Here is a 26789-nt window from a genome sequence, read left to right on the forward strand (position 1 = left end):
CTAAACTGCTGTCCTAGTGAACGGCTCACTAATGAAGATCTCATTAGGATTTTACTAAGGAACTAAGGTGTGTGAAGTAGAAATTTTACAGCATTGTGTGGATTCTTCCTGCAGTGACGGAAGCTTAGGCTGACTCAGAATCCCTCTTTTTAGATGTCATGGTTTTCTTCTCACCCAACAAACCAGTACAGTTGTTTCATCAGGTTTGATTCAGCTCTGACAGCTGGATCATTCCGGTAGCACCCAGGTTGTGGTCAAGAAGATCATCCAGAAGGCAGCAGCGACGCGCCCCTCCACCCAGCGTGCATCCAGGGTGTCTCGGCGAGGCTGAGGGTCGCCGCCCCTGCGCCGGCTAACAGGCGGCGATGGCCCTGCGGGCCTGTGGCTGAAGTGGAGTCCTCTGTCTGAAAGCTCCGGGTGAGGGGGTGGCTTCCTCTCCGGATCCGAGCCTGCAGTGCTGTCTTCCCATCCCAGGCTGTCCCCAGTGTTGGGCAGGCCAGGCATTGCTGGCCATCGTTCTAGCGCTGTCTTCAGTCACTGGTCAGACCTGACCTGAAGGAGCAGTGCCCGTGGGTAGGGTAGAGGAAGGCACCACGGCAGTGCGAGGGGTCATCCCTGCAGCCGTGCCGCCCCCGACCGGATGAGTCAGAGCCGTTTGCTGCTGCTTGTTTAAGAGCTGCGGCATTGGCTCTTTTCTTAAGGCACAATACGTTGCAGGATGTGTTGTCTCAGAGCTTTCCCGTGATTTCTGTGTTGCAGGTCAAGGAATTCAATTTCCGAGCCAAGTGCATCTACACCGCAGTGATGGTTCGGAGAGTCATTCTGGCGCAGGGAGACAACAAAGTCGACGACAGAGACTACTATGGAAACAAGCGGCTGGAGTTAGCAGGACAGGTGATTTAGCCGTTTATGTCAGCAGTCTTATTTTCTTTCATAAAAATTAGTTTGATTTTCATCGCTTTAGATAAGAGGAGACATTTGGAGTATAGTATATGTTTGCACAATAAACTGTTTTACACATGTTTTACAGTGTCGTAGACTCAAGAATTTCTTTAACTATGAAAAATCTACATTAATTCTTTAAATGTATTGATAGTATCTTACCTAAATTATAACTTTTGCATTCCCCATAATGTCAGAAGTGATAGGACTTTAATCTCATTTATTCAGTTAACAGTTGTTCATTAAGCACCTGTTATGTTCTGGAAGCACTGCTAGGTGCTGGGTTACCAGTGCAGTAACAGACAGCGGTCCTGGCTCCCCTGGCCCTTGGGGGAGTGGGAGAGAGTAAGCAGGTGAGCCGTCCCCGCCTCCGAGTTGGGGTAGAAGCAGGCTAGGGAGAATGTCTCTAGTCTTTCTGAGTCTTGGTCAGTGGTGTCTTGACAGTACGTCCCTGGAGAGTAAGTGTGTGCGGATCGTTCAGACTTGGTGGTTCAGCTTTGCAATCGCGAACTCCCCTCACATGAGTGAGCTAGAGTGGACACTGGGCTGCTGTTTATGTTTTGTTTTTCTTTTGGTTGTAAAGAGTTATGTTGGTATGATCCTTCTCTTGTTTTCTTGTGGCTCACTGAGTTTTTAAATTTGTAAAGGTATTTCACCAAATTTGAGTAGTGTTCAGGCTTTATTCAAGTATCTTTTGTCACACTATTCCTCCTTTTTTTCTGACCTCATTTACGCTGTTAAACTTTTCAACATAGAATTTTTTCCTCTTCAGATTGGATAATATTTATTGACTATTTTCAAGTTCTCTAACTTTGTTTTTCATGTCAGCTCCAGTTTATTGTTATACTGAACAGTTAATTTTTTGGTCTGTGTATATTATTTGCCAATTCTAAAAAACTCAACTTGAGTATTTTTTTCATGGCTTCTCTGCCCTCTGCTGAGATTTCTTGTTGATTTTTCCATCACAACCATGCTTTTATTTGCATGTTTGAAATTTAATGGCTGCTTTAAAATCCTTGCCCACTGATTCTGTGGCCTTGTGGGACCTTTCTCTAGGTTGGCTCTTCTCCTGAGGAGGGGCGTGCTTTTCTGTGCTCAGAGCATGGGGGTGTTGGTGCTGGAAGGTGTTCAGTTTTGTCAAGGTGATGCTTAGAGCTCCTTGAAAAATAGTGTAGTCTAAGCCAAACCCTGCTTTACCTTCAGGACAGACTCGAACAAGAAGCCAGGGTCGGGGCTGGGGAGATGGCTCAGTAGAATAAGTGCTTGCCTGGTAAGCACAAGGGCTTGAGTTCATTCCCTGGTTCTGCCAAAAAATAAAATAAGAAGCCAGTGTTGTATAACTCATGCAGTGGAATTCCAGCAGGGGACAAAACAGGTGCGGACGGTGGGGCTGATAGAAGTGAGGGTGCCAGAGTGTAAGGTGACATTGGAGACAGCAGAGCTGGCTTATCTGGACCCATGGATGATGGTGTTTAAATTAACAGAGTGGGCCACCACTAGCAGCTGGGATGGGGAGAGCGCTGTGACCCAAGCCGCTCTGCTACAGAGGCGAGCAGGTAGCAGGCGATGGCACTCCTGGACCATAGCAGCACACAGGGTTGCGACTGAGGTGACATGCCGGAACTCAGATGCCGCAGTGGTTTAAGGAAAGGTAGTGCCTGGCCTGCAGGAGTCTGATCAGTGGCCGCTGTGGGGAGAGTCCATTTCTACCTTGTCCAGATTGGCCACATCCGAGATTGCCTGTATCCCCACCAGCCTCAAGCGTCAGTGTTTTTTAATAGGAAAAAGTCATGCCATTAAGCAAGTCTGTTTAAAAAGTTGGTGGCTTAAAGGCCTAAGGAGTGGAGTAGGAGGGGTGAAGGAGAGACTGTCCTGTTGCTCAAGAAATGAGAACAAAAAAGAGGGTTCTCCAGGCAGGAAACACAGCTTTATAAACAGTGTAAAGACATAAAAGGCATTGTGTTGGTAAAAATGTGTCAAGACAATAGCTGCTAATTTTGCACCCCCTGGGAGGCAGGAGCGGGATGTGCCTGGCCTCAGATAACAGCGCAGCCTCCCCTGTCCACCGCGGTCCGTGGGCTCCACTGTCTCCTGCCACCAGAGGCTCAGCAGGCTGGCCGCCAGCAGAGGTGTTAGCAAAACCTACCGGTTTCAGGCTTAATCTTTTCACCTACCTTTTCTTGTTTCGGTAATGTGTTCATTATTTGCTGTGCATTACTCTATTCTTTGTCTGCAAATTTTTTGTTTCTAATACAGCTTGCTTTGTTTGGGTGAGATATGGAATAGTACCAAAATCCGGCACCCTGGAAAGCCAGGGATTTCCACCCAGGACAAAAGAATGCCGTCTTGACTTCAGAGATTGCCTAATCCCAGCTGTTCTGATAATGTAATTAAGGATGCCTAATGTCTTTAATTTTGCAGCCAGTTTGTGTGAAAAGGAGAATTTGGCACTCTGAAGGCTTAGACACTAAATAGCAATCTCAAGACGCCTAATTAGAATTCTCTGACATTAAGCTAATTGGTGAAACTGTATTTCAGCAGCTTAACTTCTTTATTAATTTTTTTAGCATTTTCACTGAATATCATTCGATGAGCTGTCAGCGTTTTCCCGGTACATACGCCTTGCCCCCGGCACTGCGGCCTCGGCGGGTGGGTGCACTGGCGGCTCGCTCTCCAGCCAGCGGGGCAGAAGAGAGCGGGTCTGCAGCCTTCGTCCCTTGTCATCGCCTCCCTCTTGGCCTGAATAATGTGCTCAAGCGCGTGACTTGGCCGTGCGCTTTCTCACTGTTTGGGTAACCAGACAGCGTTATTTTCCTGAAGTCGAGAAACTTTGTAATGAGGCAGCTTTTTCGTTGCCTGTGCCTTCTTACTTGTTTAGTACCAGGGCTGTTTCTTTGTGTTTGGATGTGGGGGAACTAGAAAAAATTCAGCTGGGAGCCAAAGAAACTTTGTCATAATTTGAGACAAAAGTGGCTGAGTGCAAAGGACTCATTAAAGGAGAACTGAGCTTTTGTGGGAGGCTGAGGGCATTTGATTCTGTCCAGGACGCGCATTCAGTCCCTCCTGCCAGCTTCCGCAGGAAGTGCCCAATGGCTTCCTCGTCCTCCCTCCTGCACCTGCTCCATTCCCATAGTCTCTCTTCCCGAGAGCGAGCGAGCTAGCAAGCGGGACCACTGGGTCCGCCTGTGAGAGGGGATTAAGCTCTCAGAGGAGGGAGTTTTCTTTTAGAACACTTGTGACAGTCAGGAAATTCATGGCCAGGATCCTGGCCTCTGCCTGCAGTGTTGGTTTGGGTAGCAAAGCGGAAGGATGTGTCTGGCTTACAGTGGGGAAGCGCGAGATCCCACCACTCTGGGATTCTTTTGTAGTCTGCTATCTGGAGAAGACTTGCTTGCTTTAAGTAGCTCCTTAGAAGTCAGAAAACTACCAGTTCATTATAACTTTCAGCAAGTTTTTCGGTGAAAATAACCACTGCATCTCAGAATTTTTGTCTAAGTAAATAATTGATGTCAATATAATGCCCCAGAGCATTAACAGTTTATTAGGTAAACTGAAACTTTTCTGGGTCCATGAAGAAAATAAAATACTTACAAAGGGAAAAAGACTACTATGCAAGGAGATTACTATTTGTAGTATCTGTGGCACGTGTTGTTGAAATGTCTGCTCTTTATTTGTAATAAGCCATGTGATTAGTGTTTCCAGAGTGGTAGCCTATAACAACCAGCCACAACTTAAGGGGCCAGAAGTCCAGGCCAGCCTGGCTGTTTGGCCTTCTGTTTTCCTGTGTGTAGGGAAGGCACTGCTGGTGTTTTACTGGGAACGGAGGGCAGGGTGTAGCATGGGCTCAGCAGTGAACTGGCATCAGGGCTCTAGAATGTTTCCCAGGAACAAGACAGACTGTGTGACCTTGGGGCCTAGATTTGGTTCACGCCGCCACCTCTGCCTGTTCCAGATCCAAGCCATCCCGACATCTTGCCCAGCTGTGGGGCTGAATGGGCATGGCCTTGCCTCTTGGTGTGTGGGGCCCGGTCAGCCAGAGTTAGGCAGCTGGTACACAGAACTTCAGACTTTCTGCTGGGTTCTCTGCTTTCTGGGGATTTCCCCTGGCTTGCCAGCTACTTGGATATTTACCCCTGTCCTTCATCCAGTAAGACTGGCAGTCTCACTAAGTTTAGCTCCCATGGTGGCTTAGACCCACCTTGCGGTGTGGCCTGCCCTGACATGAATGAAAGCTGAGGACCAGAGTCACGGCCGCTGCTGCCCGCCCCCAGGACCTGGCTCCTGCTGCCTTCCAAGAGCTTCGGTGTTTTTCGGTGTCTGAGCCCATGCTACACCCTGCCCTCCGTTTCCAGTAAAACACCAGCAGTGCCTTCCCTACACACAGGAAAACAGAAGGCCAAACATGCCCACCTCAACAGGCGGAGCCTGTGAGTAGCTGTCCCACAGCTCTGCAGGCAGCCACCCCAAGCTCTCCCCGACTTCCTGCTCCATCCCTTTGACGGGGCTGCCCTGACCACACTGCTTTGAATTTGGTGCTGTTGTTTAATTGCATTCACTTTTTCTTACGTCATTTTTAGCATAAGTGAAAGTTACATAAATGTAAGTTACAGACACCCTTAGAACCACTGCCCACCTCTAAGCTTAGGCTGTGATCAGTACTTTCGTTCACCATTCACTGCTCCTCTCCTCTCCTTGTCCTGTTGTCTACGTACTGATATTTATTATTTTCATAGTTTACTATATTTAAAAATCTTAAAATAGGATTATAATGTGTTTTTCTTCTAAGCTTTGTAAAAATGGATTCATACCATATAATTTTTTTTTTTTTTCCACTCTAGAACCCAATGGAACTTTATTTGACATGGGTACAACCATGGCCAGGGGAGAACAAACTGGAAAGACGAGGGGCAGGACAGAGGCCTATCTAACCTATGACAACAGGAGGCAGGTCACTTAGTGAGTGACAGTTATGCTGGCAGAATTCTTCTACTGTCCATACTTTTGGGATTCCCATTCTCTGTTGTCCAACGGACACACTTGCCGTGTTTTCAGCCGGCGAGAGATACAATGAAAATGGAAGGCGTGATTACAGACTCCCCAGGCCACGGTGCATTCTTCTGACGTTGCGGATGCCTGGTTGGCTTGGCACTCTATGCAGAGATCCATAATGTGGACTCTGAGATGGCACAATTATCAACCACAACGTCCCAGGCCCACAATGCTACTGCATTCCACTTTTTCACTTCAAAACGTTTCTTGCCCGCGCCGCTGTTGGTGCCGCTTGGGGTATCCACATCCATCGCCGCCGCCATTTGGAAACACATCCATACCATATAATTTTTCTGAGGCTATTTTCTTTACTCAACAGTTTTTTTTTTTTTTTTTGTCTTTTTTGTGACAGGGTTTCGCTATGCTATTTGGGCTGGCCTTGAGCACACTTTGTAACCCAGGCTGGCTTCGAAGTCACAAGGATCCTCCTGCCTCAGCCTCCCAAGTGCTGGGATTATAGGCGTGCGGCACCACGCCCACCTCAACAGTATTTTTAAGACTCAGCTATGTTGTTGCGTGTCTCTGTAGTACATTTGTTGAGACATGATATAACATGAGACGTATGATTCTGGTCTAAAATTTGTACAGTTGAACCACCATCTCGAGATCAGCATTGTCGTCCGTGCTTCCCAGATGTGGTGCATGAGCGCTTCGGCAGGGGTGAGCGCCTCGCCATGGAGCCACACGAAGCCTTCAGCTGAGCTGGAAGTGCCAGCCAGCTCCCAGGTCTGCATGTGCTGTGCAGGGTCCACCGCGGCTTGGTTCCCAACTTTCAAATATGTGTTTGTGTCACAGCTAACGGCCAAATACATGTTTGTTTCATGGGTAAAGGCGATGCCTTTCTGGTCTTATTTTGCATTTCCTCCATTACTGTTGAGTTGGGTCTCTTCACGTGCTTTTTGGCCAGTCCTCTTTCCCCTCTGGTAGAACTTTTAGCTTCTTCCCATTTTCCTTATTGCTTTAAGATTTTTTTGCATATGTTGGATCCTAATTTTTTACCAATTATGTGTGTTGTAACGATCTCCCAGGGCAATTTCTTTTTTTGTTTGTTTACTTTATCAAATCTTTAATGTCTACAAGCTTATAGTCAATTTTATTGCCCCTCTTTCTCAGTTGTTACTGCTCTTTTTAAACTTGTGCTGTTGCTATTTCTACCTCGGTCTATCTGGAGTAGATAAGGAATCCAGTGTAACTGGCTCTCAAAGTGGAAAGGGAGCCTTCGTAGCATCGTGTGTCGGATGCCCGACCATCTGGTTCCTTGCTCCTCCACAAAGCGTCTCTGTCGTCTGTCGTGCAGGACGCGTGGTGGCTGCCTTGGGCCTGTGCTGTCCAGCACGCAGCCTGGCTGCCTCAAGCCCCTCCAGCCTCAGGGTGGCCGCGCTCCTTCAGAGTCTTTGCTTCTCTGTACCAGTTTTCATTCAGAATCTTGTAGGGATTTGGAATGGAGTTGAGTTGCAGCTCAAGTTTGGAAACGTGGTCTTAAGATAGTCACCATCTTACCCATACATATTTTCTTTTTCAGCTATAAAGTCACATCCTGCAAAGACTTAGAAATGTTTCTCTAAAACACCAAACTTAAAAAAAATCATGACACCATTTTCTACCAAGATAGTTAAAAGAACAGTTACTTGCTATTAAGGATCCATTACAGATTTCCTTGTCAGTGTTGTTACATTTATGTGGGGTTTTCCCCATAGGATCCATTATGTCTCATATCTTACATTTGTTTGATGTGTCTTTTATTTTCATTTTATTTTATTCTTTCATGAGTTCAGGCTGGCCTTGAACTCATAATCTTTTTGAGTCAGCCTCTTGAGTGTTGGGATTTTTGGTATGTTTCTAAAATTCTTTTTCATCGGTAGGTTCTGAGTGTGTGCATGTATGTGCACTGGGTCATTTGTTCTAAGGGATTTCTCACACCCTGGCTTTGCTGGTGGCATCTTTGTATGGGTCAGGGTTCTTCAGAGAAAGGGAACCAGTAGGAGCAGGGTGGAGAGCTATGCGGATGGATAGGTAGGTAGATGGAACTTAATTGACTCCCATTATTATGAACCTGAGAACCAACCCCCAACCCCTGTCCTTCTGCTGTCTGTAAGGTGGAGAGCTTCAGAGCCTGGTGATGTAGCTCGGTCCAGATGCAAAAACCTGCCAGCCAGGGAAACTGGGGTGTAACTCTCAGCCTGAGGCTGCAGGCCAGAGAACCCCCCTGGTGTGAATCCTGGGGTCCAGAAGCAGGAGGCACAATGGCATTGTGTGAGACCCAGGCTAGGAGCACCTGGGCGCCCTGGCTGCAGGAGAAGGCTCATTCGCCTGGTGCTGCTGTCCTGTTCTGTTTGGGCGCTCAGGGGACTGGATTTTGCCCTACTTCCAGAGAAGGTTCTTCTCTGCTGACCTCGTTGATTCATACCAGCATCTCAGCTGGCCTGGTGGTTCACACCTTCAATCCCATCACTCTGAAGGCTGAAGTACGAGAGAGACATGTTCGAGCCCAGCCTGAGCAACTTAGTGACTCAGAAAGACCGTGTCTCAAAACAAAACGTAAAACAGGACTGGGTATGTAGCTCTGTGTAAAGTCCCTACATTCAATCCCAAGTATCGAGAAAAATAACTAACAAGAGGAAAATGTCCTCTTCTAGAAACAGTAATGCTCTGATACACGCATTCCGAAGGAATACTTTGTCAGCTGTCTGTTTATCCCAGAAACTAGTCAAATTGACACCTAAATTTACATGTGAGTATACATATATTTGCTTTTTTCCTCCCTCCTGAAGTTTTTTGTAAATCAGTAATTAAATCTAGAGATTTGAAGCTATTGAAAGCATTTGAGGGTTTTGTTTCCCTCGGGCTGGAGCTCACATGGAGGATGCTGTTGTGTCCTGTCAGAAAACAGGTCTGGGCGTGTGTGCTTGCTGCGCGGTGGACGTGGGTGCCCTGGCTTCGGGGGTGGGGCCCTTGGCCCGCCCTGTGTGTCCCCACCAGGCTTGCTCCTGGTGCTTGGTTTTATTCAGCAGCTTGTGATGGTCTGTTGCTCATTTGTTATTTCAGTAGGACATGCAAAGTGTCACCCTTATTGTCCTCTTTGCCTGCCTCGTGGCGTCAGTCATCATGTGAGAGGAGCAGAACGGGTGCTCGCTGCTTGCTTGCTACAGAAAGAGACTGTAAAAAATCGTTTCGTTCTGTAGTTTTTTTCCAGAGATAAATAGTGGTCTTCTTTCTAATTATTACTATAAAATTTGGAATTTTATGTAAAGCTTAGAATTGGCTTCTCCATTTTTATAAACAAACAAACAAATGCCCAGTAGCTTTTGATTGCTTTGGAATCTTAAGTCAGTTGGGAGATAAGTAGAATCTCAATACTTAACCTTCCAATCTATGAATCACATATTTCTCTTAGTGAGATTTCTTAAAATTTCTCTTGGCATTGCTTTAAGTACATTTGTTTTTTGTTAACTGGCCTTGGGTCTCGTAAACTTGCTAAACACATTGTTTCTGGGAGAGTTCCTTTTAGATTCCTTGGGATTTTCTTTGTGGATGAATGCGTTCTTTGCATGGTTTCATCACTTCCTGTTCAGTGTTTCTATCTTTAATTTTTTTTCTTGTCCACTGAACCGACTGCAGCTCCGCCGCACCTGCCACTGAGTAGGAGTGCAGAGAATGGTGCTCTGTCGCTAGCCCTTCCTATGGGTGCCACCCCTGCTCCTCCCAGGAAGGATGGCCTTTGCTCTCCACCACTCCCCCTTGGCGTGGTACCCCCCTAGGATCCATGGCGTGGTATCTGCCTTGGGCCTGGGGCCAGAGGACTTGCTGGCCACCTCCACGGTGGACAGGTGTTGGGCCTGGGTGGGAGCCGGGGCGCTATCCTCTCCTGGAGCCCTCTGATTGCAGGCTGTGCTTGGCTCCTGGGCCCTTCTGCACTGCGGGGCTCCTGGGTCCACCTGCCCACTGAAGCGCTGCTTCCCACAGCAAGTCTACAGGGAAGTAGGTGGGGCTGGCTGCCCTTGTTCCAACTAGTGGTCTTTCCTGAGTCACTTCTCCGCCAGCCTTTTCTGAGTGCGTAGGGCCAGACTTGGTAACGAGTGTGGAGCCCGGAGGTGGCCCTCGAGAAGGCCTTACGCTCATTTCTTCTCTCACTCATGTCCTCACTTTCATTTATAGTTTTGCCACTTAATCACGCCTTCCTTAGCAGCGTGGCTTGGTTGTACCAGGGCGTACTTTTCTTTATGTGGCATGTTTGCCAAGCATAGTAGTTACGTTAGCTTGGGGGAACCTGCCATTTCTTCACCATTTTGTTCCTTTTACTCTCTCCAAAAGGCTTGCCTCCCTGTTCCTGCAACCTCTCCTTTAACTTTCTCTTTGATTAATTTCTTTGCTGCAGAGCCGTGTTTTTCTCGCTGAGCCGAGGCTTTGTGTTTGGTTCTTTTCTGCTTGTTTGTACTGCTTGCCAGCATGCTACAGCTGGCCTCAGGAGCTCTTGGGTGCCGCGTCACTGGGGCGCATCCTCGGGGCCTAGCAGCAGCAGCAGCAGCAGCAGCAGCAGCAGCAGCTCCCACTCCCCAGGACTCACTGGAAATGCCGCTCGCCGGCTCTGGCTCTGCCCTTGCCCAGCCTGGTCAGGGACGAGGCATGGCCAGCGTGTGCTGGAGCAGGGCAGGGCGGCAGCACCTGCTGGCTTCCGAGACCTCGCCCAGCTCGCGTGACATGGGAGTGGGGGGCAGTGGGCTGCATGGGTGAGGGCTCCAGCCATCTGGGAAGGCCCCTTTTCTTGGCAATGCCTGCTTCTCTCTTTTTTTTTTCCTTCTTGTTTTAATTTCAATGTCTTTATTGTAGAGTTAAAAATTAGACATTGGTCAGTGAAATGTACAAGTCTGGGACTGACTGGTCTGAATTAAATGCTCTGAGTGCAGGGAGTATGCCACTATCTGTAATCTCAACCCCAAAACCTGTAGTAATGTGGGCACACTGATAATTACGAACATGTCAAAGTAAATTTGAAGAAAAGTTTTTAATTTTAGGTTAATTTTTTTCCTGTTTCTAACAGTTGCTTTGCCTTGTTTTTTAAAAGCCTTATGAGACCTGAGCTTGGTGAAATAGCCCTATGATGCTTTTTGACTGATTTCCATGTACCTGCTTTTCTTTCCTTTTAGCTCCTATCTCTTCTTTTTGAAGATTTGTTCAAAAAATTTAATTCTGAAATGAAGAAGATCGCAGACCAGGTGATTCCCAAGCAAAGAGCCGCCCAGTTTGATGTTGTGAAACACATGCGACAAGACCAGATCACCAGTGGCATGGTGAACGCCATCTCCACTGTGAGTGCGGTGGCGTGGCGTGGCGTGGTGTGGCGTGGCGTGGCGTGGGCAGCCCCCGGGGAGGGAGGTAGCTCTCTTTTAAGAGAGTGTACGAAAATTTTGACCTGGTTTGGAAAGTTGACGTGTTCTCAGCTTTATTTCTGCAGCCGCCCTCCCCATGCTAGGCTTGGTTTTAGTTTCCACAGCGGCGTTTGCTTACAATCAGCTACTATCTGAAAATATTAAGTGAAAAATTCCAGGAATAAATGATTTATAAAGTTTAAGTAACCTTTACTATGGTATAGTTTTCCCATTTTATTATTGTTAACCTTTTATCACCGCTAACGTATAACTCACTTTTTCATACATTTGTATGTAGCAAACAAGATCTATAGGGTTTTGTACTGTTATACAGTTCCAGACATCTGAGGGGCCCTTGGGTCCTGTCTGCTGTGGGCAAGGAAGGATTTCTGTAGCCTTCCCTCCAAATGACTGTCTCTATTCTATTAGGCAATAAGCAAACAGGGGAAAATCTTCTAGTGTAGCTGGTAGCCATTCTGTTAGCAGGTAGCTTTTCTCCTGTATTTTCTGTAATAAAATTGACATTTCTTACAGGCCTAATCGGCGTCTGTCCTGTGGCCCTCACAGGCTTCAGGTCTCAATGGCCTGCTGTTCTCAGAGAGCTATGCACTGTTCCCTTTGACTGTGGCTTGCCCTGGCAGCTGCTGCGCACCCAGCCTCAGGCTGCTCATGGGAGGGAAGCTTTAGGACAGGCCTTGGCTGCCTGCAGGGCACAGCCACCACACTCTAGCTTGTGTGGGCGGGCTCATGCCTCACAGAGTCCCGCACCTGCACTTGCTTCTGGTCGCAAGGGAGTCACTGCACGCGCTTGTTTCCTGCTGCACCCGGGACATGCACATGGCGCTTCGAGGGCAGCTGTGCAGGGCCGCGTGCTGGAGCCCTGTGCGCAATGTGTGAGGAAGCTCGGTCTGTTTTCCCTGCTTCCTGAGCGTGCATTCCAGTCTCTCTTAGCGCTGTTTGTAGGAGTTCTTTTGCCCTAAAGGACGCTGCGTATTAGAGAAGTAGCACTGACCTTCTGGCAGGTGTGGTGATCTGAAGGCGCCCGGGGATGGGCGGCCCACTGCCACTGAGGGGGGCTTTCCCCAAATCTGGTTTTTCTGAGGAGCAGTTCAGAACTGTGTGTCCCCGCTTTTGGGGTGCTCTTGCGGAATTCGGGCCCACACTCTTCCTGAACATCTTGGCTCCACTCCCCATCTACTTCCTGTTTGCCAACGGCTGTTGTTTTATTCTGGCTTGGTGCTCAGTACTTGCCTTATTTACACTTGCTTTTGGGCATAAGTCTGTTTGCTAGGTTTCGAAGGTAAAGGGAGCTAACTGAGTAAGCAGCACAGGCATCTGAGGGGTACACATCTTTGCTGAGGTGTTTATGTTGTATGGGGCAAGGTTTCTGAGAACTCAGCTTGTTGCCACAGTATCCAGAGCTCAGGCTTCTCCAGTGATAGCTCCTCGCTGCGCAGACAGCCCTGCAGCTTTGTGAGCGGGGAGCGCGCCCAGGGCCTCACGCCCCGAGGTGAGCACAGGGCTGCATGCGCAGTGGGGCTCATGCCCCTCTCCAGAAAGAGTTGACCGTGTGCACTGGGTTCTCGAAGGGGCTCGGAGAACTGCGGTTGCCATTTTTCTCTCTGGAGTCAGAAAGACAGTTGAGTCAACTGTTATTTCTGACATTTATTTTCTACTTTGCTGTTTGTTGACATTAAAGCTTTTAAAAGGTTTGCTATCACTCACATAGGATTTTAGATTTCTCTGGCCTCAATCAAGAGTTGCTATCCAGGGCTGGAGAGATAGCTCAGCAGCACAAGTGCCTGCCTGGCAAGTGTAAGGTCCTGAGTTCACTACCCGGTACCACAAAAAAAAAAAATTGCTATCCATCATTTTTCTGTTGTTATGTTTTCTTCTAACTAAGTACAATGTTGGAAGACATCAGATAAGAGATTGTCTCTGGGAACTTTAGCCTCATTTCACCCTAAGCACGCAGAGAGTGCTGCAGTTCTGTCAGCCCGTTGCCTCCCACGACTCCCTGATTGAAAGAGCTGAGTCACTGTATAGCAAGCAGTTCCTCAGAGGCCACTGCTTGGCTGTGGTGAGACTACAGGGAGGCAGTCTGAGGTGCTTCTGGACATTGTTCATATTCTTCCTGCTCTGAGGAAAGGTCAACAAATGGCCTGCTAAGATTTAGCTTCCGCTGTGGCCTTTTGACTCCCAGAGATGCATTGTAGCTGTAATTTCATAGGCGAGCAACTTCTACCACGAACTTGAGGGTGGCTGCTCAGCATTAGGGAACATAGGGAGAGGTGAGGGGCGGTCTCATACCTTTCATCTCTCCACAGGGAAATTGGTCTCTGAAAAGATTTAAAATGGACCGCCAGGGTGTGACCCAAGTGCTGTCTCGCCTGTCCTATATATCTGCCCTGGGCATGATGACAAGAATCTCTTCTCAGTTTGAAAAAACCAGGAAAGTGAGTGGTCCTCGCTCCCTACAACCATCACAGTGGGGAATGCTCTGTCCTTCGGACACTCCTGAAGGAGAGGTAAGGGCCCCACGGGGTCGGGATGGGGCAGGAGGTCAGATGTACTGGGGTGGAGAATGGGGGTTCTACTCCAGCTGTTGTCACAAAGCGATTCCGCTTCCTTGATGTTCACTTACTGGCAAGAAATATTGGTGCTGCTTGTCGAGACTTTGGCATCAACCCAGAGCCAGTCCCTGAGATACACCTGAGTCAGCTTCTTACCACAGAGATCAATGGACCGCATTTCCTTGTTTGTGGTCGCGTAACCTAAGAATCAGTGTGTTGAAGAGGGGATGAGAACGTGAGGACACAAGGGACCCGTCACCCCGATGTGCATGCAGTGTCCTTTCTGAGGAGTGCCCTACTTACCCGAGGCACTCCTAGGACATCATGTGGTCGGTTACAGCAGTCAGGCGTGTGTGGTCCCCGCCCTTCAGTACAGCGCTTTCGAGCTGACGCCTGAGCACGAAGCCAAGCGGCTGCGTAGGTCCCCTCGCAGCGCCTGCTGGCTCCTGGCTTTCACCTTCCCAATGCTTGTTCACTTGATTCTGCTGCTTCTCAGTCATGCGCTTCGGGGAAGATCATCCTCCGTGGTCACTCGGGTTTCAGCACAGGCGCCTCATAACTATGTGCTGAATGAGTAAGTAAGTTAATTTACTATGAGTAAAAGATAAAGGTTCCAAAGTATAGACATTTGTTTTAACTTTCAGAAGAGGTGAAAAATAGATGTAAAAGCGGAGTTGTGAGTTTTAGAAATTCTAACTGAAGCCAGTTGGAAATGTACACGAAATACAATACATTCAAGTCTGCACAGTTTACTCATTTGCTGCCTGACTTCGCTATCCAAGAGATTGTGCCAGCTAATGAAGTGCCTACTTTGTACATTACTATAGCAGATGGCTTTTAAGAATTAAAGACAATCTTTCCATACCACACATGTTCAGTGTGTTTTCTGTTTGCTGTATTCTGTCCTTACTGATACTTTGGGGTTTTTGTCTTTGTTTTTGATTGTATGGAAATTTAGAAATATTTGTTATTTCCTTTCATTATAAAATAATTCCAGACATACAAAAAAGCTGCAAAGATAGTAGGAAGAGTTTCCTTAACCCTTCAGCTAGAGTCCCCGAATGTGGCTGTCATGCCTGGCCATGTCATGTCACCAGCCCCTTGAGGGTGACATTGAGAGTGGTACAGTCTGGACACCTGTGTACATCCTCCCGTTGTTCTGCCAGCGTCACGTCCTGATCTAGGAGACGTGCTTGTCTAGTGTGGAGTAATTCTTCTGGACCTTCTTTGCCTTTTGTGACCAAAAATTGTGAAGCGTTCTGGCCAGTTGTTTTACAGATGTCTGTCATTTCCAGTCAGTTTTCTATTTTTATGTAGGCTTAAGGAGCAACATTTATCAGTGTTCTCCTGCGTTATCATCATGGGTATGATGTTCTGTTGTATGGGAATGACTGTTCATAGTAGCCATTTCTTCCTGCACTGTTACGATGTCATCATTATAATTGTAAATATCATACTGAGCATTTCTGTGGCTAAATCCATTTTACATTTCACTTGAAGATAAATTTCTCTGGGTAGAAAAAATGTGTGTGAATTACCAAAGTGGACCTTACAAGATTACACTATTTTATATTGTCACAGCAGAGTGGTATTTTCAGATACAAATTGTATTTTGGGTTACTAATGCAGATTCTTAGACCTGGCTGTTTTATGTTTTTAGGCCTGCGGTTTAGTTAAAAACTTGGCACTGATGACACACATCACAACCGACATGGAAGATGGACCCATTGTTAAGTTAGCCAGCAACCTGGGAGTGGAGGATGTGAATTTCCTGTGTGGGGAAGAGCTCTCCTACCCAAACGTGTTTCTCGTCTTTCTCAATGGTGCGTCTGTCAGAGACGTGCTTGTCCTGGGCAGGGTGACGGACCTGTTACTGTGCGTGCATCGGCTGCACAGACACCCTTCAGCTCTGGGCCCAGGCTGACCTTATTGGACAGACAGACCTCTGAGCAGAGGGACAGTTCTTCTGGCTGCGGTCCCCGGGTTCTGTGAGCAATGGCTGGCCGTCTGGGTGGGGCCCACGCTGCCAAGGCTGACGTCCTGCTCGTTCAGAGCTGCTGGGGCGTCCTGAGTGCAGAGGCGCAGCTGCTTAGGAGCGCGTCCGTGCGCCGGTCCTTCTGCACAGACAGTGAGACCCTGTGGGAGTGGTGTCCGGCCACTTGATCATGCACTGTGGGCGGCCTAGGCAAGGTGCTTAGACAGGTATGCTCAAAATATTTGATCAGTGTTCAGAGTTTAAAAAGTTACAGTAAAAAAAATATATTGTCACTAATCCCCCTCGAAATCCCCTCTTAGTTTGGACATATCCCCTCCACACCACTTTCTGAAGCAGTTCTAGAGTCCTCTTTTGTGAGTGTCTCTGTAAAGTGTGGTCAAAAGCCAATGACTACTGCTGCCCATTGTGTTCCAGTGGAAAGGCAGCTTGTAAAACCACAGCGCTGTGTCCTCATCTGCCTTAGTCACCAGATCTGGCCCTGTGCGCCTGTGGCTCTTCCCCTAATTCAGTGACCATGAAAGGGACATGATAGATTCAGGACATGAAAGCAGCTGTGATGGTGCACTAGAGACTCAGAAAAGCTGGGTGCCACAGTTGCCTGCTCTCTCTGCGATGCTGGTCCACATCTGTCTGCTGTGCTCATCCCAGCCATTTAGTGCGGGCCTCCTTTCCCTCCCTCTCCGGTGGCAGCCACTGCCCATGACCGTGCGGTCTGCTGGGAAGGTCAGGAGCTGGGCAGGGCTGCTCGCAACCTGCCTGCCTCTATCCAGTGCGTCCCATGCTGCCAGGAGTGAGCTCTTAGCTTGCGCTGTGCCCAAGCCTCCGCCCTCCTGTGGGGCGCCCCGTTTCCTCTCCAGCACCCTGAGGACGTGTAGGAGCCAGGGTTCAGACCCAGACTGTGTGCTGTGCATAGAATGAGGTTGACTGCAGCATCCTGCTAGAAACTGCATCCGAATGGCCGCGTGTGCTGCTTAGGAGTCTTGCTGGGAAGACATTGAAATCAGGTTAGGGTCATCTTTTACTTCTCTCTCACCTCCTGCACTTAGGCAACATCCTTGGGGTCATTCGAGACCATAAGAAGCTGGTGCACACGTTCCGATTGATGCGAAGAGCTGGGTACATCAACGAGTTTGTCTCCATCTCTACAAATCTCACAGACCGATGTGTTTATATTTCTTCTGATGGAGGAAGGCTGTGCAGGTGTGTGTTGCTAGAAGCAGTGTAGGAAAAAAACAAGGTAAGAGTGGAAAGAGGTAGACCTTTTGTATTTGAAGGTACTTGGATCTCTTTCGGTGTTCAGGTAAATCTAATTTGGTTAGCAAACCCGCAGCGAGGAGTAGAGATGAGTGAGCAGCTCAGAGATGAAGGGAGCTCGTCTGCACGTGACAAGCCTGTGATAGGACCGCGGCTTGTGTGCACCTGAGCGTTGCGCTCTCTGGCTTGGTTTCCTTGACCATTGGGTATAAGAAAGCATAGCTTAGGACTGGCGGCCTGAGCGTGATGGCGGGTGTGCTGATGGAGGGAAGGAAGGTGTGCTGATGGAGGGGGCGGGAAGCAGGCTCGCCGCAGGTGCACGTTTGCAGTTGTCTTCAGCATAGCCTCATTTGGGACTGGAAAAGCACTGACATGTCCAAGATTATTTTTTTTTTAGATTATTCTTTTTAAAAATTTATTTCTTTCATTACATCCAATATAAGAAAGCGTGCTCTAAGAGAAAATACTCATTTTTAGAAACCCTTATGTTGTGGCAGACCTTGGTGAGGTGGGGAGAGCACTCGACTGTGTTGTGTGCCATCCGTCTCTTTCATCACCTGCCTGTTACCCTAAGTTCACCATGGCCCTCACAGGTGGCAGTAATACCCCCTGCCTCACTGCCAAGAAGCTGGAGTTTGTGGCACTGCTGGTTTCCGTGGGAAACTCACCCAGTGTCTCCTCAGGGACATGCACGTCCCTACAGGACCATGCATACTCTTCTCATGTGTGCTTGTCCCCACACAGCCTGGGCACAGGGTGGGACACAAGAGTGTCTGCTCTGACTGGCTTCTGTTGGTGGGCCTGATCTGCCCAAAAGCAGCAGGCTTTGTGGTCCTGGGTGCAAGCTGTCCTTTGTGTGCGTGTTTCCTTAGGCTGACAGTTACGGGTTAATCTGCACCTCAGGCCACTACACCACAGAGAGTTGCCACGCAAGTGGCTTTGCTCTCTGCAAACAGCCAGGCCCTCTTTGGTCAGCCGTGGCTTGAAGTAACTTGAGTTACTGTGAGTCACACTCGCCGGTGTCCATCCTGAATTGGGTACTGCATTCAGCACTTTGCAAACCTCGTACCAGGTGTGTTTCAGCATCAGGGCCAGTGCTTACCTGCCTGCTCAGCTTCGGTGTCACAGCAGCTCCCCTCTCCCTGTCTTTGTGGCCAGGACCTAGAGCAGTGCCAAGCCCTGTGTACGCTGTGTGGTTCTGAGCTGGTGATAGAGATGCTGCTAGATTACTCCCAGGTGGCTAAGGTATGCAGTGTGGACACTAGGTGAATGTGTTCAGGTAACACGTGTGACATGGATGCTAGGTGAAGGCGTGTGGGTAACGTGTACAGTGTGGACACTAGGCGAAAGGTTGATTCCTATATGAGGCAGAAGAGAGTGAGGTGGCGCAAGATTCCACCATGCTTCTCAGACCAGTGCACAGTTGAACTCATGAATTGTTTGTTTCTAGAATTTTCCAACTAATACTTCTGGGCCCTAGTTGGTCTTAGGCAGCTAAAATCACCAAAAGCAAAGCCACCAAAACCATAGATAGGGGCTGGTGAAATAGCTCAGTTGAATAAGCGCTTGCCTGGCAAGTACAAGGACCTGAGTTCCATCCCCAGCTCTGCAAAAATAAATAAATAAATAAATAAATAAATAAATAAATAAATGTAAAACCACAGATAAGAGCGGCTATGTACCGCGCATTCCCAGTGTGAAATTAGGATGTGTTTCTGGAGTGATGATTTGTACAAGTTTTGAAAGTATGACGAAGTTTTTAATTTTCTCTCCAGATTTTATTGTCTTTTTTATATTGCTTTTCCATTGAAACCAAATGCTTTCTAAGATACTGGAAGTACCGTGTCATGTTTATGTGTGTACATATTGTACATATCTCATGTACGTGGGTGTGTGTGCATGTTTGTGTGTGTGTGTGTATGAGAGAGAGAGAGAGAGAGAGAGAGAGAGAGAGAGAGAGGAAGAGGAAGAGAACGTAGGTTTCCTGCACTCTCACACGCCAGAACCCCTGCTGCCCCTGCGTAGTCCAGGGGAAGTGTGCACTGTGTCTGCATCTTCCTCACTTCGTGGTGGTAAACATAGTTGCTGATAAAATTTTCATTACCAGCATGTTCCTTTTTTTCAATTTTAGGCCTTACATAATCGTCAAAAAACAGAAGCCAGCAGTCACAAATAAGCACATGGAAGAGCTGGCCCAGGGGTACAGGTAAGTGCGAGGTGCGTGCTCTGAGGGCAGCAGCGCCGCTCGGCACTCTTGGGCAAGTGTGCTTTCATGCCTGTCTCGCAGGTCCTCTCCACCACCTGTCAGAGAGTCGTGTTTCACCATCTGAAGCCGCTTGGCCAGGAGAAGGGGTTTATCAAGCTGGGTTTTAAAGGTTACAGAGGCTTGCTGCAAACCAGTGCACTGTGGAGTATTCCTAGTCACAAAAGGACCTTCCTCTGTACGTGACATGGACCTTGTGGCCGCTTAGCACATGGAGTTTCTAGCATCAGAGTCTTAGAACTTGGGGTCCAGCTGACAAGAATCACAGGCACAGAAGTGTGTTTATTTCAGGGGTATATGACCAGTCTGTGATCCAGGGTGGTCTGTGTCAGTATCCCAGTATGTTGGCCCCTTGCAGGAAAAAGGTGCTTTGGGCCTGTTGTTATTGTGTAAGAACAGCACCCTCAGCACCTGCTGTTCTGTAAAGAGCTGCATTAAAGCACCTTTTTATTGGAAATGTTTCTTTTGCCAATATTTTCCCAGGAATTTTGAGGATTTCTTACATGAGAGTCTGGTGGAGTATTTAGATGTGAATGAAGAAAATGACTGCAGCATCGCACTCTACGAACACACAATCAACAAGTAAGCAACACCTCAGCAGCCAAGCCACACGGCTTTCTCTGCTCGCCTCTGCCCTGGGCTCTTCGGTCCTCGCTGCAGAAGCACACCCTAGTAGTTTCCTAGCGAAGCACACCCAGCACTCACCTCAGTTGAAAGTAGCTCAGGTCATTTGTAGATTTAGTTGTTCTTCCTATTGGTGTAAACTTTAACTCTTTTTTTAAACAAAAGAATCACTTCTGTGTAATATCAGATTGCTGCGAAAATTAATCAGGCCGCATAAAAAATGTGCTTCTGTCTTCTGGGAGGATTTAGGCTGAGCTCTTACCATCAGTCCAGGAATGCTACATGGAACATTGGGTAACACGCTCCCTAAGCTTACGGGCTTCGTAAACGTGAGCTGTTCGTAATATTTCTCCCAGCACGGTGATGTTCAGAGCGTTGAGCTCCACTTGGGCGCACGGCAGACAGCCGATGAGTTGCTTCCAACGACGCGGTCCCCGGGAGGCCAGTGCTCCCACCGGGTCGCTGTGCATGTGTTCGTGCTGCTGCAGGTGCAGACCGAGGCCCAGGGCTGCCTCCCTCCTGGGTCTGCCCCTCGGCAGCCGGGCCCAGAGTTTGATATGTTTGCATCTGGATAATTTTCTAAGTAAATATAGACATACATACATACATACATGAGCCCACGTAGCGGGTGCGTGTCGGACGAGGATGGCATGGTTTATAGTGTCTTAGTTGTTCAGTTTAACAGTGTGTTCTGGGCATTTTACATACTTTTACGTGTATTTATATTTTCACGTATAGATACCTTTGTCTTATGCTGTTCTCGCCCTCCACACACACATACCACTTAGCTCACTGCCGCTAAGTCCCAGAAGCAGTTAGGACAGCCTAGAGCTTGCACCGATAGCACACAGCCTGCTGGGGCACACCTGCCCCAGGTTCGCCACACCAGTGTAGCTTATTTATGATTATTACAGTATTACTGGTTTTATGGGTTTTTTTTCACTTATACATCTGGTACAGGGTCTCTGTGCAGCTCGGACTTGTAGTGATGCTCCTGTTTCCACCCTCCCCGGCGCTGGGGTTACAGGTGTGCACCATCGTGCCCAGCGAGTGATGCTCTTTAAAAAACCAAAACAAGCTCAGAGCCTTTTCCCTCCTTGCTAACAAAGGTGTAAGGTGGTGATAGGATTGGGCTGCTGCTAATCCTGAGGAAATGTTCCTCAAACTGAAGCACCTTCACCACACTGGGGTGAAATGTATTACCTGTGCACTGAGGAAACACTGTGTGGCTGGCTTGTGGCACGGAGGGCTTCCCTGGCCACTTCAGGGGGGTCAGGCCTGGAGACTGCTTCTGTCTAGAGACTGCAGGACCAGGCAGTGCAGGCATCACTGCACGTGGGGGAGGGGGCCAGCTGGGACTGGAGACTGCAGGGCCAGGCAGTGCAGGCATCACTGCATGTGGGGGAGGGGGCCAGCTGGGGCTGGAGACTGCAGGGCCAGGCAGTGCAGGCATCGCTGCACGGGGGAGGGGGGACAGCTGGGGCTGGAGACTGCAGGGCCAGGCAGTGCAGGCATCGCTGCACATGGCGGGGGGGCCAGGTGGGGATGGAGACTGCAGGGCCAGGCAGTGCAGGCATCACTCCACGTTGGGGGGGGGCAGCTGGGGCTGGAGACTGCAGGGCCAGGCAGTGCAGGCATCGCTGCCCGGGGGAGGGGGGACAGCTGGGGCTGGGTCCTCAGCAGTGTCTTCCTTTCAGCACAGCCCTGCAGGAGTCTGGCTCTGTCCACCTATCTGCAAAAATGTGCTATGAGCCCAGGTTATAGCTCAGTGGCATAAGCGCCTGCCTGGCAAGCGCAAGGTCCCGAGTTCGATTGCCAGTACCAAAAACAAAGCAGAACAGAAAAATGTGCTATGAAATTAACTGAGACTCTGACACCCACTAGGGAAAAGCTTTGTATCCCATCCCATAGTGCAGCTGCCAACAAAAGCCTAATGCAAGCCCTGATACAACTGCAGATCTCTTAGTGGTTACAAAAAAAAACCCAAAAGAAATTGAATAAGATTAGACTGGGCGTGGTGGAGCATGCCTGTGATCCCAGCATTTGGGTGGCTGAAAACAGGAGGATCACTATGAGTCTGATTTACGTAGTGAGACCCTGTAGACCCTGTACTAAATACATTTTTAAAAAGTTGAGTAAGGTTAATTTTACTGTTTTTATTTAGCTGTCATACCTAAAGTATTATGTTAGCTTGTGAGCAGTGCACAAATGCAGAGGTATTTCTCTTCGGTTCCTCCCGCAGGTCTTCAGACTGCTGGGCACCTACAGCTCATCCCATTTCAGATGCTGAATTGCATCAGAAACAGTTTCAACAGAAAAAGGAGATTCACAAATGGAAATTGTTCCAAACATAGTTAATGTTTTAAATGACAAATTGAGTTATATAAATTTAAATTTGAGTTTTAAATTTTCAAGTAATTAAAATTTAGTAAAATTAAAAATCAGGGGACCGGGAGATAGCTCAGTAGAAGAAGCGCTTGCCTGGCAAGTGCAAGGGCCTGAGTTCAATCCCGGGTTCCGCAAAAAAAAAAAAAAAAAAAAAAAAAAAGTTAAAAATCAGTTCCTGAGTTGCCGCAGGTGCACATGTGGTCCCTGCGGTCTGTGCAGCGCTTCTCCCAGGTGTGCCACAGCGTACTGGTTGGTGGACAGGGCTGGAAGAGGCGAGAGCGGGTCTGCATGGCTGTTACTGGTTGTTGTTGCTCCCAACTGCCACGTTCAGTTGTGGCTGCAGGTGGACTGCTAACACCGCAGTCTGAGTGTGTGCTGCCGTAGTGTCTTACTGTTACACAAGTACTCTCACATTGTTTCCCTTCTCTTATATTTTAGTCCCTAAAACAACTCAGGTAACGTTTTGTCACCGCCGTTTAAGCATGTGTCTGTTGCACCAGTTTTCCTGGGGTCTAAGTTCATTGTCTTAGCAGCTCTGGGCCCAGGTGACGCTGTGCCCCTAAGAATCCCTGACTCCAGCCCTGCTTGCCTGAGCCGTCTCCTCCTTACCTTGCTAGAGACACCACGCACCTGGAGATCGAGCCCTTCACGCTGCTCGGCGTCTGCGCGGGCCTCATCCCGTACCCGCATCACAACCAGTCCCCGAGGAACACCTACCAGTGCGCCATGGGCAAGCAGGCCATGGGTAAGTGTGCTCGGGCCGGGCGGCGGTGCCCACAGAACCTTCTGCTCGCCCCGCCCCGTGCATCTGGCAGTTCCTGGTGTTGATGCCGAGGCCTCTAGGCTTACCGGGCCTCTCCTGCCCGTGCACACGTCCTCCCCCAGCCTGTTCCCTTCACCGTGGTGGCAGTGATAACACACTGGATTAAAAGAGAATAAACAAATTGTTAACGGAGAAAGATGGAAGAAAGCAGAAAGACTCAAGGCGGGAGAAGAGGGGCGAGGTGGGCGAGGTGGGCGGCACACGGTGCGTCCCGGAAGGCACCAGGCCGCTCTGGACGTGGGCGCTAGGGCCCTGATGGATCCTCACACACTGCCACATCTCCCAGGACCCGGTACTCCAACTTCTTTTTCTTAATTTTTTTTAAGTTAATTAATTAATTTGGTATAGGTCTTACTATACAGCTCCGACTGGTAGTGCTCCTTCTGTCTCAGCCTCTCCAGCGTTGTGGTTACAGGCACGTACCACCAGGCGTGGTTCTAAGGCCAGCACGGCCTGTGGTACTGGGGCTGAGCCCAGGGCCTGCCAAGTCATCTTCCGAGTCCTACTCCAACTTCTGAGTTCAGTCTTCTTCTTCCTATGTTTCTTTCTTTTTTTTCTCTCTACCTGTTAATTTATCTGTGATCCATCCACTCATCCATAGCATTTGTTGAGCAAAACTGTAGAGTAGACATGGGGGCCGAAGCTGAAATCAGACAGGCTGGGGCCCCAGGCACAAGTGGTCTGGGACTAACCTATCGCACAGTCATCAGCCCCTGTACGGCTTCTGTGAGGGGACCACAGCTGGGGTCTGAGGACGGCAGGGAGGAGGCTCGAGGAGAACGGACCGGGCTACGTGGCGACAGTGAAGGCTGGTTAGAGGTGACGGGCGTGGGTGCAAGCGTCTTGGGCCAAGTTCGGGGACCAAGGCTGGCTGGGGTGGGGCCTGGGGTGGAGCTGTGCAAGCAAAGGACCGTGTAGGAGCAGTTGGCATTGTAAAAATTGACACAGAGAAAATTCCACACCTGCCCAGCCCCAAAAGAAAAACAAGTGTTGCTGATAAACCTTGTCTCAGAGTTCCTAAAGATCATTCAGATCCTATTAAGTTTCTCTTCAGGTACGCCTGTGATGCAAGCCTGACTTGTCCTCTCTAGTTTTAAGTGACTTAAGAGCTCAGAAGTGGTGAAGCAGGGAGGGGGAGGGGCACATGGCCTCTGGGTGACAAGGACCACCAGCCAGCTTCTCCATTACCAGCAGCCAGCTGCCACCACAGCAGCGCACCAGCACAGGAATCCCAGCGCCTCGTCACAGAGCAGGGAGTGTCTGTGTTTCCAGTTTGTCCATTACACGAAGGAGACAGGCAAGGCATGGCGGGGAGTGCGGGGCAGTAACAGGTTGAGGCCTCCAGGACTGCGCTGCGTGTGCTCGCAGGGCCGTCCCTCCTGCCGGCTCCAGCTCCACTAAACTGTCTGTCTCCCGACGTGAAGCCCCGCTGAAACAGCGTGCCTTCTGTGTGGCACCTTCACGGAGGTGTGGAAGGCTGGCCGCTCTGCTGTTGGCGAAGCCACTCCTGCTCAGAGATTGAAACAAGCACTCAGCTCTCTCCCCAGGAAGGCAAGGCTGTGGAAGGAAGGAAGGAAGGAAGGAAGGAAGGAAGGAAGGAAGGAAGGAAGGAGTATAGATTTGAAGAAACAAAATTCTATTTTTGTTTTTGTGATACTCTCCACACGAAAATAAGGCCATCTTTATTTCGTGGCCTGAGTGGCTGCAGTGTTGGGTTAGTTACCACACACAGTTAAGCAGGATCAGGGCGTACAGAAGGCCAATTCAGTGTCTGTAGAGTTCTTTTGTACTTTCCTGTGTGAAGGTTTTTTTTCTCGTTTTGTTTTGAGTGTCATTTGCAATTCATTGTCTATGTTTTCTGAGGTTGGTGTATTCAGCTGCTCTGACCCTGGGTCTTGCACATTTAGCTCCTTGGATACAATCCTCTGACGTTACTGCTGACGCTGGGCAGACAAAGGCACTGAATATCTTTAAGTAATAAAAAAAAAAAGCCTTTGTTACTGTTTGTATTATAAAACACCTACTAGAAAGAAAAGCGTGGAGATAAAAGTGCATTTAAATTTGGCAGCTAGTATGGCCACGTTCTCTCTGGACACTGAAATAGCTGCAGGATTGAGCCAGGTCTCTATGAAAGTCACAAAAGGAAAAGCCACAGCAGAGCCCAGGTCCGAGACGCAGACCCAGCCTTTGGACCATGTGCGCGCCTTGTGCTCTTGGCAGTAATGGTCCCTCTCCCATTTCAGACGGGAGCGCTGCTGAAGACTGTCCACGTCTCCTAGAGACTGCGGGTGCTCTCCAGTAGCTCAGGTAGACAGTGGCCCAGAACTGATTCACCACATATTCCAGCGAGCTTGGGAAACTTGCTGTGTCCCAGCTCCAAGCCATTGTAGGTAACTTCCCATCCCACCAAGAGAGCAAGTGTGCTTCTTGCATCACCAAGAGGAAGGGACGCCAAGAGCCAAGAGAGAGGCAGAGAGACAGCCTGGCCTCAGTCGGAGACACAGCCAGTCCTGCCTGGAGCCAGCAGAGTGTGAGTGCTTACCAGCTTCAGGCCATGGAGGTGGCTCGTGAGATGTTTCCACGTGGTGTCTCCTGTGTGCCTGAGAAGCCCTCTCCTGGGATGTGGCTTTGTGCTGGAGTGTGGACATCTGACACAGTCCCCAGGCTGCTGCACACTGCGCTGTGAGCGGTGAGCTGTGTGCTAGGTTCACAGGAGTCACATTGCCACATGCTGGCATGTGGTAGGTAGCTGTCCTTGAGTGGGACAACCTCTGAGAAAGGTGGCTGCTCTCATCAGCTCAGGCAGGCCTTCCCCCTCCACTCCAGATTGCCACGACTTGGTGTCCTGACTTTTGAACAACTGTTAATGCAGCCTTTGTTATTTTCTTCAGTAGATTGTGCTCCTGAGCCAGTAGTGTGTGTGTGTGTGTGTGTGTGTTTTAATGCATTTGGCACAGGGTCTCACAATGCAGCTCAGACTCAGTGACCCTCCTGTTCTCAGCCTCCCCAGGGCTGGGATTACAGGCCTGCGCCACCACACCTGGTCTCGGTGGCCGGGGCCAGAATGGCGTGTACTGGGGATCAAACCCTGGACCCTGTGCTTGCCTAAGCAGGCGCTTAGTCCACTGTGCTATCTCACTGGCCTTCCCCCCCACCCCCGTTCCCCATTTAGGAGTAGGATGGGGTGGCTGGGAAAAAGCGCAGCAGAATAAGCGCTTGCCTGGCAAGCACGAGGTCGTGAGTTTGATTTCTGGTACCAAAAAAAAAAGTAGGATGGGATTAACTGGAAATGTGCTGACATTTTTGAGATATTCAAAACATGTATGATGGGGGGCCAAGGAGATGGCTCAGTAGAATAAATGCTTCCCTGGCAAGCACAAGGGCCTGAGTTCAATTCCCAGTTCTGCCAAAAAAAAAAAAAAAAAAAAAAAAGACCTCAAAACATATATGATGATCTTCATGAATTTTTTTTTCATTCCGCATTTACTTCCCACTTTCTTTAATCTTTTTT

General features: G+C 49.0%; 1 protein-coding gene and 1 pseudogene across 1 annotated transcript in view; one reads left to right on the forward strand and one right to left on the reverse strand.

Annotated features, from left to right (window-relative positions):
• The window catches only part of Polr3b (RNA polymerase III subunit B), a 97749-nt gene that overhangs the window by 31869 nt on the left and 39091 nt on the right, over nt 1-26789 (forward strand). The window contains exons 12-19 of the mRNA XM_004623858.2: nt 760-894; nt 11136-11297; nt 13685-13885; nt 15591-15753; nt 16973-17126; nt 19312-19386; nt 19927-20025; nt 23073-23200. Of these exons, the coding sequence (XP_004623915.1) occupies nt 760-894; nt 11136-11297; nt 13685-13885; nt 15591-15753; nt 16973-17126; nt 19312-19386; nt 19927-20025; nt 23073-23200 (1117 nt within the window). The remainder of the gene's footprint in view (nt 1-759; nt 895-11135; nt 11298-13684; nt 13886-15590; nt 15754-16972; nt 17127-19311; nt 19387-19926; nt 20026-23072; nt 23201-26789) is intronic.
• LOC105742318 lies at nt 5774-6259 on the reverse strand (annotated as a pseudogene).

The sequence above is a fragment of the Octodon degus genome, unplaced genomic scaffold (assembly GCF_000260255.1).
Source record: "Octodon degus isolate 3935 unplaced genomic scaffold, OctDeg1.0 scaffold00004, whole genome shotgun sequence".
In the NCBI taxonomy this organism is placed as follows: Eukaryota; Metazoa; Chordata; class Mammalia; order Rodentia; family Octodontidae; genus Octodon; species Octodon degus.